Raw genomic sequence first — 15,936 nt, 5'->3', positions numbered from 1 at the left:
AGTACTTTTCTTTGGTTACATATTGCTATTATCAATGATAAGCATAATTAATAATATAATAATGTAATTGCGATAAAATATTATGAAGCATAATGAAAGTCTGAAGACTAGGAACTATTTCATCACAGCTCTTTGGTACATCAATACCATAAATTCTAAAAGCAGCAGTAAAATGACAGTTGACAACTTCACAGTTGACACATACGAAATCGGAGGTGCTAAATTAAGCTCACTGCTCGATTCTCGCAATATTCTCGATTCTATTGTCTTCTCTACCTCTAGTCATCTCTCTCGCCTCGCTCAGTTTTAGCTACAAGACTGATTAAAAATATCACGTAACTTGTGGGTATTTAGATTAAATAAGAATAGTTGTTGTTTGTTATATTTAACGTCAAAATTGTCTAGTAAAAGTTTACCGAAGCTTACTTTGGTCTCTCTCCGGTGACTAATCGTCTCGAATCAGTCTCGAAGTTACAGTTAAAGCATGATAAGGACGTAAAATTAGTAAACGAAATATTCTGTGTGATATAAAGAGTGACTTGTTGTGAAGTGATTTATATGTAATGTCTGACGGAGATCCTTCTCTCGAAGAAGATATACCAAAGCCTTTGTTGGAAAAGCCCGAAGAAAATGTGTTCACGCCAAAGATAACGACTCCAATATTTGCTGGAAGCGTCAAGATTCACCATAAGCCATCAGATACTGCAGAAACTGAATCGTTTTTATCTGATGCACAGCGAAATGAGCTTGCGTTCCAACAGTTATTCCAAGATGGAGATGGAGAATTTCACGAAGTAAGTTTGTTTTGCATATTTAATGGGTGTGTATTATGATTATAAATAATTAGTCAAATTATTTTAATCTAATCTATTAAAGAGTATCTTATTTATTTGCTTTCATTAATCATTCTCTTTATCATTTAAGAATATTAATTAAAAATATAATTACAAATCTTGCAGTGGGTATTTAATCTAATATAGAAATTTGTTAAGTTATAAATATCATATTAATACTAATTGAACAGCAATACTTGCCATTTCTTTGTTCAACTACATTTTTATTAGGTCTGTGGGCTGGAATTTAGGCAAGGAAACATAAATGAATTAATAATTATGTTATTAATTAGTCAACTAATAACATTACAAAATATTATTTTTTTAATTACTTTTCTGTAGTTAATTCTAAATATTAATTATTTTACTCAATATCTATAATATTGATGTATCTAATTCACAATGGATTTTTGCAATATAGTGTATTGAATAAAACAAAACTAGCTACAATTCTTATTTGTATTACTTTTTGAAGAAACAATTTGAAATGGAAGATGTAAAATAATAACAATAACAGTTTCTTGAAAAAGTTTATTTTTAAATATCATATTCTATACTTACAGATAATATTATCATTTTATTTACGTTGTTACTGCTATTAGTAAATATTATTTAGATTGTCAAATGAGTAATTTTTTGGACTTGATAGCAAAGAACAAATAAATGATTGTAATTTAGAAATTAGCTACATATGAAAAATAAAAACTTAGTTCAATTTTTTTTGTTTTGTTTCTATTATTAAAAACATAGAAACTTATTACCATAACCTATTCCAACTACAAATCGAATTAAGATAAATAAGAAACATTATATATATTGCAAGTATGTTCAAGATCTTAAGTAATTTACTATGTTAATTACGGATATGTGAAAAAATGGCATTTTGATTGTCAATAAAAACAATATTTCAACATACAACATACATAGGGAATTATAAAAGTGACTTTAAGATATACATTCTGAGTTTGCACTGGTAAGATTTTAAGCAAAAATAAAATTTGTTATTAGTGGTCTCCATATTAGTAAAACTACGAGTTTGAGACCAAAATGCTATCAAAACTTTAGAATTTATATTAAATTAGAAGTAGTTAAGTTTTGTATTATGAATAAAGATATATTAATCAACAACTGTTTGTAGTGCAAATAACATGAAATAGTAAAACTAAGATTTGTTTATTTATCTATACTCCTTGATTGAAATAGGCTAGTTTAATTACTTAAATAATAAAGTAATTTTATAATCGTTTTTTTTTAATGTAAAACTAATGTGAAGTTCACTGTGCCTATTTAGTAGTAGTATATATTTACTACAGTATACTGTGTTACCATATAACAAAATTATCTAAAAGGTTCATTAAATGTATGCAGTGTTATAAAAAATTAAATACAACATACAAAATTTAAATAATTGAATATTTGTATAGTTTTATTATAATATTGTTGTTTGATTTCTTTGGAATTTTATAAGAAATAATTATTATGAATTTATTTTGAACCTTTTGTAGTCTGTAGCCTTCATACTTATATTGGTCGATTAAAATTTTGATTTTGGATGATTTCTTCTATTATTTGCCATAGGAGATTCAGAGTAAGACTTATTATTTACCATTTCATTTTTGTTATGGTAATCATTATTATCATTATTTGTGGTATATGTACAATATTTGACTTTCAAATGAACTTATCACTGTTTACTTAACAATACTAACAAACATTCAGTTAAAATACATGCATATATATTTAAAATCCTGAAATAAATACCTAACGTTATCAAATTGGTGTATAGTTGATATTATAAAATTAAGCAACACATTATTTTCACATAAATAATTAATTTACTAATATACCTTAGTTAGTTAGTTACTTAGTTATTACTGGTGGTAGGGCTTTGTGCAAGCTCGTCTGGGTAGGTACCACCCACTCATCAGATATTCTACCGCAAAACAGCAGTACTTGGTATTGTTGTGTTCCGGTTTGAAGGGTGAGTGAGCCAGTGCAATTACAGGCACAAGGGACATAAAATCTTGGTTCCCAAGGTTGGTGGCGCATTGGATATGTAAGCGATGGTTGACATTTCTTACAATGCCAATGTCTAAGGGCATTGGTGACCACTTACCATCAGGTGGTCCATATGCTCGTCCACCTTCCTATTCTATAAAAAAAAAAGTTTATGTGTACATATTAGTAAATTAAGTCTGAACACAAAACCCAAGGGTGATTAACTAATTAAGATAACAGCAAAAACACACCTATATTGTAACACCTATGTTGTATAGTATAAAGGAAGACATTAGTGTGAGTGTTGACAAATATTTAATGTAGTTTTCAGCAGTTTAGTTAAATAGTCGCCAATTTACTATTAAGAGAACGTGTCGAAAAAAAAGTCGCGCTTTTTTTTATTTTAAGTGATTTTTTTTTCATAGCAAATTTATATATATGTATTTTTGTTATTTTTTTTTTTTTTTCGATAGTGTTGAAAATGTGATTTGTGAAATAAGTTCGTAATTTCTAAAAAAAACTTACGAGAACATGTGTCTTCGTTTCTTAATGCGTATTTAAGGGTGATACTAATAAAAACTACAAATAATATATTTAGTAAACACTGCTTTCCGTCACTACTTGAATAAATGATGGCGTTTCTAATCTTGAAACACAACTGAGATAAATCTCCAAATCGGTGGCACTTATCAAATATGGTTATATAATGTAATAGAAAAGAATACGGGCTAAAGATAGGGTATGGTCTCTGTCATTACGTGTACACAAACGCTAATCAAATACAGATGATTCAGAGTTATACGGAGCCTGTGTGAACCGACCAAGGTCAGTAGTCAGTTTCTCAGGTTTTTCTACAAGTGCAGTCTTTTGAATTCAATCTTATACAATGATCGCGAGCAGTGTTATCGAAGTGATATGTTATGTTTTATATGATGTCGATCGAAATAGAATTTTTAGAAATCGCGTGAGAGGCGGATATAATAATGTATGGTATTTATTTGTAATAGTCTTCTCACATCTAGCAATACGGAGTGAATAATTAATATAAATCCAATCGGTTTAAAGACAAGTTGGACAGTTTGATTACCGATAATGTAATGGGCATTTTTTTAAAAAAATGATATTTTTTAGCACATATGTTTTGTGCAATAATATTAACATTAATTAAATCAGTGATGTCTAAATTGTCATAAAAATACAGAAATCACGCAAAACACTGTGTAGTTTATTATATATTACGAATGAAATGCGTCTGATTCTGATATTTTCTTCCACTGAGTTACGTACTCTTTTGCTTTGATTTTAGGGTAAAATAAAAATATAATATTCAAAAGCATATATTTATGTAACAAGATAAAGCACTAATCACAAATCTTCTCTTAATTTTTCATTATAAGCACTTATCAAAATGTGATCACAATTGTACATCCTCCGAGTCACAAAACGACAAAAACAGACTTAATATAAGTAATTTTTGACATTAATTTGAGATCCAAATAAGTAAATGATAAAACTAATAAAATTACAAAACAACAAATGTAAAAGATACTACGAGCTTTGTCCACCATTATTTGGAAATATTTAACAGTCGATTGTGTCTTTGATGGACTGTCACTCAACGGAACTGGGTGGAAAATGTAAACAGTTGAACACATTTTTATAAAAGCATTGAATTTTATTTTAAGCTACCTAACTAAAGTTCTATTTACTAACTTTCCAAAACTTTTCTGGCTTTCATTATATCTATATTTTCTTTTAGACATTGTTTTTTTTTTATGTTACTATTTTGTAATAGTACAATTGTTTCTTGCTTATTTGAAGTGCTGTTTTTAACACCAGATTTTTTTAGGGTATTATTGTAGTTTCGAACTAATCTCTTCCTATTCGTTTTTTGTTTTTTTCTTGTAGGTTCATTTTTTTGTAGATAGTGTAGTGTTTTGATTACTTAAAACTTGTTTTTCTTTCCATTTACGTTTCTGTTCTCACCGCTTCTTTTCTTTTTCATCTTCCGTTAGCTCATTTATTGTCTTACTCTCGTAGTAAGTGCCATTTCAATATCTACAACAATAATATGTTAGTATATGTCTTAATAAACATTAATTAAGGTTTTATTTTATATAGTTCAAATTGATTAATAAATTTCTAATTTAATTTTATTAAATAATTAATGTAATACGGCTCTACTTTCAATTTTAAAAGATTGTAAAAATCTTAATATACAAAAAGAAGGAAAAAACTAAAATATCTGTTTGAATAGAAAAAAAACCAATACTAAAAACCATCAAGCTGTTTAGGTTACAGAGTGTGCCAAAGATACATACGTATATTATGTATGTATCGAAAAACATTACCCCCCTTCAGGGCAGTCGGGTAAATATCTCATTTTCAGGATTAAAGTATGTAAATGTGGATTTAGTTTCTACTGTGTTACGAAAACTGTTCAGTTGAAAAATGATTTTTCAGCTGACCTAACGGATTTTTCGGTTACAACAATTCTTTTGCAAATTTCTGAGAACCAGTTAGTAAGTTCAATCAAATTACCACATTTTGGATAAAGACATTTTTATTGTTCTGAAAATGTACAATTCTTATAGTAATATGAATTACTTACCGAGTAATCAGCGCAAATTAGTGGAAATCCATAATGCATGCAACTGAAATGTGGTACCATTTTGCGTTACACGAAACTAATGCAAGCTTACAAAAAATAGAGGCCTGTTGAATGTTACCGTAGGGTTGTTAGTCTAAACCGGAATCGCAGTAATATTTTGGTATATTTATTGAAAAAATGACGTAACTCAGTTGAATTTTCCACAGTGGGCGGTTTTTTAGGTTGAAATTTAATAATTAATTTAAATTTTTGAATAATTAATGGTAATAATAGATAAGACACAATCAGAAGACCGTTTCATTATTTCTTCAATAAAACTTTCAGTTAATGGTAAAAAAGCCAAATTTTAGACACAATGGTATTCAAACCTGACAACTTCTAAATGGGACATGGCAAAATATGGGTTCATCGATCATTAAATACTATTTTATTTTAATATACACCAGTAAAATAATTTGTTTATATTATCAATATAAATAATAACAATTAAACTATCCAATTTATTAACGCAATACTCGTATAGATACTATAATTTCACGTAATCTTTTATTTTAAAGAGGGGACACCCAAAACCAATATAGTGCAAACTTAAAAAAAATGCCCATGTACTCGACTACATTTCCTAATTTTTGTAGTACGTTGTACGATGTATTCAAATCTTTACACTCTAACGTAAACTTAGGTAATTAACAATAACAAAGTCACTTGTTAAACTAATTATTTCTATTTAAACTATTGAATAAAGATTATAGATAATATGGGTAAAATAATTTATAAAATCTTTCACTGGCAAGTGTGATTGATTTCGATATGTTGTTTGGGTCAGACGGAGAAAACGGCGCAGGAGAGGATCGCCGATCTGCACGCGATGTCGGTGCTGAGTACGTACCAGGACAATCTCTCGCAGGATATGAATACCGACCGGTGAGTTTAGCTGTTGTGCCAATGACATTGCAATAAGAATTCCATTAATTATCGAGACATTGTTACCAATTATCTGCGATAGTTTACCAGTGATGTCAGCCTTGGCCGCTATAGGCCTTTTAGTACCAACCTCCCGTTAAATTCTGCTAATTTGTATAAAAACAGTTATTTACAATTTCTACCAATTTTTACAGTATATCTCTCATCCTGTACTATTCCCACTAAGGAGTAGCTTTCGGTTCTCTTTTCACTTAGAATCTCTTTTTATATCCTTCCTGCGACTGCCGCGCTTTGGTTGAGCTCTGTCGCTGTTGTTGCCGATCAGATTAATATCTGACTGCCTAAGACCCGGGCTTAGTCAATATTAAGGCAAGTCCGCCATTGTAGGATCACATGATGAGCTTTGTGCAAGCTCGTCTACGTAGGTACCACCCACTCATCAGATATTCTACCGCAAAACAGCAGTACTTGGTATTGTTGTGTTCCGGTTTGAAGGGTGAGTGAGCCAGTGTAATTACAGGCACAAGGGACATAACATCTTAGTTCCCAAGGTTGGTGGCGCATTGGTGATGTAAGCGATGGTTAACATTTCTTACAATGCCAATGTTTATGGGCGTTGGTGACCACTTACTTACCATCGGGTGGCCCATATCCTATTCTATATAAAAAAATATAAATTGGCAACAGTTTCGTTTTTACGTAAAAGTTTTCCAATTCTTGAGAAACACTTTTCTTTGTGACTTACTCTATAGGAACCGCGACTGCCTATATTTCGATATGTTTTGAACTTTACTGAACGTATTCATTTCCTTATATTAAGCTTCAGAGTTGTTTGTTAAATATGTATATCATCATGATAAAAAAAAAAATCCTTAAGATTTTCCTATAAATTCTATGAAAAGCGAGTATTGTGATTGCTAGCTGTTGTTTTAATGTCAATTGTATGCGTATGTGTGATGTCATTGGTCTTTTTGTCCTGTGTCGTACGCATGTGTTTATAACAAAGTACTTTATTTAAAATTTTATCGATTTAATACAATCGAACACACTAATGAGGTGATAGGAAGAAAATAATTGAAATGTAATGGAAATATAGGTTTAACAAATATAACAGTTACGTAAAGTAATGGTCAGCGCTAGAATTATCCTGTGTAACGGAAGTTTTGTATTTCATTTTTTATTATACGTACTTGTTTTATGTCTGTCTGTTATACTAAAGAAACTAAGGTACAGTAAACGATAGAATCAAATATCTTATTGTCCTGTGTCGTACGCATGTGTTTATAACAAAGTACTTTATTTAAAATTTTATCGATTTAATACAATCGAACACACTAATGAGGTGATAGGAAGAAAATAATTGAAATGTAATGGAAATATAGGTTTAACAAATATAACAGTTACGTAAAGTAATGGTCAGCGCTAGAATTATCCTGTGTAACGGAAGTTTTGTATTTCATTTTTTATTATACGTACTTGTTTTATGTCTGTCTGTTATACTGAAGAAACTAAGGTACAGTAAACGATAGAATCAAATATCTTAGAGGGTTATATTCTTAATTCTACCACTTTCAGTGGAGTAATAACACATTTACTTATGTTTTTATAGTAGAATTATTATTAATGTTTCCTTAAAGATATCAACATCCATTTATATACAAAATACTAACTTTTTCCGAAGATTGTAATCTTAAAAGACCTGTTCAAAAGTCATCTGGACTCAACGACGTCAAATGCTCGCTAATATTTGTATTGCAAATGAATACCATATTTTGATTAATTTGTTATTCCTGAAAAGTAGATTGTGATGCTACTTTTTTTATATAACAACATAAAAAATAATTAAAGATAAAATACACCAAAGGCACGGACTTCCCGTCTGAGGAGACATAGATACAAAAAAAACTGTGGGCTATTGCTCAGTAAAAAACGTTTGAGTCTGATAGTGGTTGAGTAGCTTGAAGTAAAATCGTAATGGAACTTGTCTTGTTTTCTAGTTACTTTACTCTTCAAAATTTTAGCACTACTAAATCTGCCCTAATTTGTATAATTAGCAGTTAGTATACTGTGCTGTTATAACGTTTACTCTACACGTGTACACCTCGCTTTAGTGTTGTACCATAGTTTATAGTGTAGTAATTGTGGATGTTTTTTTTTTTTAGTTTCTTTTTAAAGTTTTTAATTACTATTCTGAATTAATTCCAACATTGAGAAATTTTTAAATTTGAATGTTTCATCTTTAAGTCCTAATATCAATGTTAAATCATACTTTGTCGTATATTATTTAAATAAATTTTATTTCGTCGTTTCTATTTATTGCTTTGTTGATGATGTCAAGATATGGCTTGTTTGTGTTTTTTATTTTAAAAACACAAACAAATATTAATATTTTACACGTGAATTACATTTGCAGCGGTCAGGAGGTCAAAAAAAAAACCGAATAATTATCAATTACTTATTAAAATTGTATTAATACAACAATTGTCTTATAACTAACGATTGTTTTACTCGAAGTGGGAATAAAGTTATTAAAATAATGTTACAATTGATAAAATTAAAAATTAAAACAATGGGGCATTGAAAGGCTAGTACGGGGAATTCGGCCAATTCGGGAAACTCTTGAGTTGGTCGCCTGGGAAGCTTCCATCAGTTTGGTAAGTCAGCATATTCGTGGCATTAGGGTTTCGTAACTTGTGAGAGAACGGGAGACAAAATACATAGTAAAACAAATTTATAAGAAAATAAAGTATATTTAAAATAATAGCAAGTAATTATACTTATTTCTAAACAGTGATTACAATGAATTCGATTCATAAAATAATTAAGTTAAATTACATAATTAACAGAATAAATGCAAAAAAAGCTCCTTTAACCTGGGTTAAAATTACCTTTAAATTACCAAATAAACAGTTCACAACACCGATAGTGCCGTATTCAACACTGAACCGCTTCTGATCTGTTGACATATGGCTAGCCTTATATAAAGACTTGTCATTTGAATCAATTGAACAACCGTGTTATAAGACCGGAACTTGATTTAAAAATATTATCTCCCACATACATTTTTTTAAACCAATTATAATACCTAATTACATCGTTTTAATCTAGTAGTAAGTAGTAACAGCCCGTTAATGTCCCACTGCTGGGCTAAGGCCTCCTCTCCCTTTTGAGGAGAAGGTTTGGAGCTTATTCCACCACTCTGCTCCAATGCGGGTTGGTAGAATACACATGTGGCATAATCTCAATGAAATTAGACACATGCAGACCTCACGATGTTTTCCTTCACCGTCAAGCACGAGATGAATTATAATCACAAATTAAGCACATGAAAATTCAGTGGTGCTTGCCCGGGTTTGAACCCACGATCGTCGGTTAAGATTCACGTGTTCTAACCACTAGACCATCTCGGCTATATTTTTAATCTGCTAATTATTTTTCGTGCTAGTTTTCTGATATGTTACTTTACATAAGACCCGTTTATATATACAGTGCAACCTTAATATAACGTACCTCAATATAACGACTTCCTCGATTTAACAAATTCTTCGTAATCCCCTTGAAGTGTCCATAAGAGTCAATGTGAAATATCCCTTTACATTACGAACATTTTTTGCGAACAACCTCATTATAACGAATTTTCAACTATCAAGAAAAAGTATACATACCTCTTATTAACGAATTTTGTCAACCCGAAACCTTTATATAAAGTTCCCACCAATGTATGACTCTTAATCTAATACTTACGTAATGTTGAGGTGAATAAAACTATTTTTTTTACCTCTCTATAACGAATTTTAGAGCAACCTAACCTCAACATAACAAACCTCAGTTCAACGAATTATTTGATATAATGAATATTTAATTGTTTCCTTCCGATTTGTTATATCGAGGTTGCATTGTATATTACATTAAAAATCACACTCAATGTCTGTAATATGTCATATAATATGTATATATGTTTGAAATTATATTTTAAATATTATAACGTTCGATTGGTGGTCGAAATTCTGACTATAATAATTATAGAAATATTGAGCAAAATGGAAGAGATAATGTTCTCATCGGAAATAAACAAACGAATCATTCAAACGCTCGAGTTTATATATTTCTAACACGTTATCATATATGTTTTGAGTCATAGTTATTATGTATGTATTATAAATAACTGTTGAAAGTAAATAAGTTATCTGAATAATGAAATGATTGAAATTAACGACTTACTAAATTCTTACTTATTTATTTATGCGTTATACGAAATAACTCTAAAAATAAAATCAAATTTGATCAGAAAATTGCCGGAATATTATTTATTTTAAAATAATAGTTTTTCTCAGTGCTAATTATAGTTTGGTTTATATGAATTTATCAAGAGTATAAGTCTACTAAATAATTATAATTATTATCATTAATTTTATCATAAAATACTTTATATAAGCTCTGTAATGATAGGTTACTTTTTTATACGTATTAATTATTGAGTGTTATTATAGAGGTTTTAGTATAAAATTTTATGTTTTTTTTTTGCATTCAAACGGAGTAATGAAGAGACTTCTCTTTGTCTTCAGTGCATTACCCCTATCCGTTTTAGGACGATAAACGATGACGTAATACCGTGAGTTGAATTGCTAAATGATGAACGTTTGCTTAATTTCTTTTGTATCATATTCAATTAATGACGAGTAAAATCAATTCAAGTTTCATATAATTGAAATAAAAAAAATCGGAATAATGGCTGCATTTGTCGTAATTTAAGATACGGTTTACTGCCTTCGTCCTGAATGGGTACTATTAATTTACATATCTCCAAATGGAAATCATTTTGTATTCACGTTGAGTGAGCGTAAGAGTGAGAGAGAATGCTATACAGATAAAAGAGGATGCTCTAATAATTCAATACGTCTGATAATAACGAATGTATCGTATTGTTTTTTTATTAATAACTAGCTGTACCGACTTCGTTTGGGTAAAATAAGGATTTTATCCCGTGCATTTTTTTATCAATAAAATATAAACATTTGACAATCGTTCTATACACATATACACGAACAGTACTAAAATATATAAATCGTAACTCATTTAATGTTCTTTCTATAAGTGAAAACATTATCAAAAACCATTACGTGGTTACGAAAAAGTAAGCAGAGATACAGACACAGGAATTCCGCGCCTTTTTTTATTTTATAGAAGCCATAGTTTTGATATAAAAAAATATTGGATACATTTCAACATCTAAAGAGAACTACTCTTGTTACTACAAAATAAATATATAGAATCTTCTTAATAACTTTATTTATTAAAAAAATATTACATATATTTGGTTAGATATTACATATTATGTATATTATCATAATAGTTAATGACTACTAAATATTCCGTACCCAGTTTAAATGAAGTTCAATGACTTATAAGAAGCTAGCAACCCGTACCGTTTGTAAGGCCAAAATAAAGGTCTACATAGAACCTTTATTTTAAAGGACAGACATAAATTTATGTTTATTTGTTTATTTGAGCTCTTTAGGGTGAAGCTCTAGCGGTGTGGTGTTTTGCGTACCGTGAGCGTACGCAAAACACCACACCGCACAATCGGGTGAATGATTAAAAAAAATAAATATATACGTATTGTTAATGTAATATGTACATAAATATGCATAGATCTAACTCTATAGCATTATATACTATATGTAACTAATTATATATAAATATATAGTTCACTTGCAAACAGTACAATCCTTCCTTGTACTCGATCGATTATTAACACGCGAATTAAATTGAATCAATACATCGTCATTGTTACAAGGACGTTTCTATATAAGCGATCTGAATTGAACTTTTATATACTGCAAAACATTTCGCTTCGCATATATTATATAATTATTTTTTTATTCAAATCTTCTTATGACGTTTTAACGAATCATTGAAATAATTGGTTTGAAGGGCTCTCATGTTGATTATTTACAATAACTCCTTAAATGTAACTTAAAATACCTCTTTTTATTTACATTGTTAAGTACATTTACGTGTACAACGAACTTGTTCATAAAAAGTATGACATAGAAATTGATTAATTAACCAATTAAATTTCGATTTAATATTTGGGTTGGGTACTTGTGTGACAGGTTTTTTAATTTAAATAATGATATTTAAAGTATATGAATTTCTGTTCGTATTAAGTTACGAACAATCGAGTAACTTTAAAAAGGGTTACAACGGTATAGCAGTGTGTCCACGACTAACATTACAGGGACAACGGTAGCGAAGCATCAACTCGTGCCGCTGAAGAATGTGGTTGCGGCGTATCAGCCGCCCCAGCGGATGTAAGCAACAATAATGGGAAACCCGTGGCGAATCATTGCTCGTGAGTAATGGACACACTTGGACGTATTCACCAAAAATGCACGTAGATGAATAAGATGCACTTTATACATTTTGAAAATGGAAGGCGAATCACGCTGCTTGGTAGTATAGTTTGACATCGCTTAATTGTCGATAGAGACTGTTCAAGTTTGAAGCGTTTATCTTAAAATATTCGTCCAAAGTTCAATTCAATTTAACGTTTTTCTGAAGGTAAAATTTGATGTAGTCGTAACAAGGTTGCTCATTATTTTCCGATAGTCTCTATCCACAACAGTTCATTGCATCTTTAAGTTTCTGAGAATCGAGCAAATGTGAACCAGTTTTAAAAATAAAATTACATAAAAATTAACAATATACTAGAATATCATTTATATGTATAATAGTGTGTTTCCACTTAAATAGATGACGATTTCTGTGTTTGCAATTCTTTAGAGAGTCGATAAAGTTTAGGCAATATTTTGTCATCGAGTATAGACAACACAACAGTTACCAGTTTTTAACCATGTGGAGACAATATTTATGATTGTTAAATCATAAGTATTGTCTCCACTTGGTTAAAAGCAATTTTTATGTTAACTTACATGGATAAATCATAAATGCGCTACTAATATTATAAATGTGTAATGATAATATTTTTGTTTAGATTTTTCTCATACCATCTCATGTTAAGAAGTAAAAACGGGCTTTTATATTTATTATAATATTTTTGATATTTTCTAAAACACGAAGTAATTAACCAAATTAAATTAATGACCAACAAAACGGTTAAAATAAATGCTTTCATGTAATCGATATATGACTAATCCTACCTAAATACAATTTCATATAAAAAAAGAGAAGAAGAAGGGTCGCGGAAAATTGTATTATTGGGTATGTGAGTGTAAAATAAAATATCGTAAAATGAATTAACAGATAAAACAAGAACAAATTATTTGATCTTTACAAGCTTACACAAAAAATGATGTCACCCACTGATATTTGATTTGTGTTTTTTTGATGAGACAGACGTTAACGTAATCTGAAGATTTCTAGTACGACGTTCAAGTTTCAAACGGGAAAGGATCGACGAAATATCTTGATAGGAACAAGTTATTACTGGTTACATCTGAACTTGCAATTAATTTCTCTACTTTGCGGTTCTTTGGTACATCAGTGATACATACCATAACGTGATAAAATAAAGTGTGTTACTTTTTAAAGTCTGTATACATATGCTGTCTGTAGTCTGATTTATTCGTATGCTTGTTCCATTAATTTAATAATAACAAATGAATATCGATGACATTATAGCGAAAGATAACTCTATATATTATTTTAAACAATTATCCGATACTTTTTTCGTGCTACCATGTTCGTTGATGGTGCTTTACAAGTGCAAGCAAACAACAAAGTTTAAACCCAATCGGGGGAGTAATTTGTGATCGCACAGAAGAAATTTACTCGGTGGTCGGGTTAATGTCTACCTATATGAAATATTAAAAAAACGCAATAAACAAACACTAGTTTTTGTATTACTAATTTCCTATAATCATAAGATGTAGACATTCAATAATCGTTAAATACTTTTTTTTGTGATAAATTTTAAATCAATAATCACATTATTTACCTTATCTCATATTTCATTTTAAGTATGTTTTTATTACTAGTAGATGTAATTTGAAAGACACTTACTTTTCAAGTTTGTTTCTACTACATCGGTTGCGGGTATTGCGTGCGTGCATTGTTATGTTTAAACATCGGCTTCTCCTTCGTGAATGCTTATTTTTTCTCAAGAAAAAAGGCGAGGTGATTGTATCGTGGCTCTTTTAGTGTACTGTTAATCAAGGTTTGACTAATTATTATTTAACATCAGCACGGTACTAACGCACTAAACTTTGTAACGTAATCACTGCGTTTCATTGAATCATATTGTATATAATACTTAAATATTTTATTTTAATTATGTGTTCAAATTATATTTTTACAATCAGGGATTTGTGCAAGTCTTTGTTAGTATGCACCATATTTTACTCGTTCCAATAGCACTAAACAGTAATAGTCTTTATTACTGTGTTCCGGTTTGAAGGGTGAGTACTGTTAGTGTAGTGACAGGAACAAGGGTCATCAAATTAGTTCCTATGGTTGTTGATGCATTGACGGCATCAGGAGGTCCGGGCTTAGATTCAAGACAATTTGACATTTTAAAAGGGGCCTCCCCCTATTCCAAAGTGGTTAGAGTAAAATAATATATTTTTTCGGATGCATGGGGTCCTCGGCTGGACCTTGTAGGCCTAGGCATAAATCCGGGCCTGTCAGGAATGGTTATTATTTATAACAGCGTCAAAACCTATGGACATTGCTCATTTTAATTAATAAGATGATAACTATAGTGTAATACAGACAATTCCCTTCCCAGGATAGTGATGGGCGGTATACTTAACAATCCATCGTTATCGTTCAACGACGGAGTGCGGTCGGTTGACTTTGTGTTGGTGTGGGAGGCGGGTAAAGATGACGCGACAACTCGAGAGGCATACGAGCACAGGCGAATATTTGAGGAGAACCTTGAAAAAGAGGGTTTGCAACTGGAAAAAGAAGCGCCTGAGGAACTATACGGGTTGCACTTTATAAAGGTATTTATAAATTTTATATAAATAACCACTGACTGGCTCATCACGAGATCTTCTAAACGAACTCCGATTGACTTGAAAATTAGCTTAGTTTTTTTTCACGACTTAGACGCTCACTAAGAACTGATTTTACGCGTATCCTATCCAAAATAAATATTTCATCATCTGAAATTTGAAAAATACCTAAGTTTTTCACTAAATTGAAAAAGGCGTTGAAGGAAAACATCATTAGGAAACCTACATGTGTCTGATGTAATTGCTACACGTTTATCCTACCTTTGCCTTACCACGGGTTTCCTAATATTGTTTTATTATAAGGCGTCCAGCTATGGGCTATCCAGCTCTAAACATACTGCGACTTATTTCACTATTATGGTTTTATATATAACGTTCTTCAGGGTATGATCATATTTTAGTTTTTAATGTCGCCCCTAAAATTGATCAATTTATAGATACACGCGCCGTTATCGGTTCTAAGAGACTACAGCGAAGTGCTCAAGCTAAGAATGCCCATGAAGGTAAGCTGTACTGTAATCGATTTCCTAACAAATGTTAGGAATTAATGTGAATGTTTTATTATTAGACAAATAAAATATTTTCTGAAAAC

At 30.3% G+C, this 15,936-nt stretch overlaps 1 protein-coding gene across 7 annotated transcripts in view; it reads left to right on the top strand.

The window, feature by feature from the left end:
- Positions 1 to 202: 202 nt before the first annotated feature.
- LOC126776392 (anoctamin-1-like) overlaps positions 203 to 15,936 on the top strand; it is a 36,243-nt gene continuing 20,509 nt past the window's right edge. For 3 of the 7 annotated variants that reach the window (XM_050498897.1, XM_050498889.1, XM_050498915.1), the window contains exons 1-5: positions 203 to 794; positions 6,269 to 6,366; positions 12,608 to 12,721; positions 15,116 to 15,332; positions 15,782 to 15,847. In XM_050498897.1, coding sequence (XP_050354854.1) covers positions 564 to 794; positions 6,269 to 6,366; positions 12,608 to 12,721; positions 15,116 to 15,332; positions 15,782 to 15,847 — 726 coding nt within the window. In that variant the 5' untranslated portion in view covers positions 203 to 563. Of the gene's footprint in view, positions 795 to 3,755; positions 3,817 to 6,268; positions 6,367 to 12,607; positions 12,722 to 15,115; positions 15,333 to 15,781; positions 15,848 to 15,936 lie in introns of those variants that run through there. The other 4 variants (XM_050498932.1, XM_050498906.1, XM_050498924.1 and 1 more) reach the window with 4 other exon arrangements.

The sequence above is a fragment of the Nymphalis io genome, chromosome 2 (genome assembly GCF_905147045.1).
Source record: "Nymphalis io chromosome 2, ilAglIoxx1.1, whole genome shotgun sequence".
In the NCBI taxonomy this organism is placed as follows: Eukaryota; Metazoa; Arthropoda; class Insecta; order Lepidoptera; family Nymphalidae; genus Nymphalis; species Nymphalis io.
Note: the sequence above shows the minus strand (reverse complement) of the source record. Positions and strands in the feature narration are given on the sequence as shown.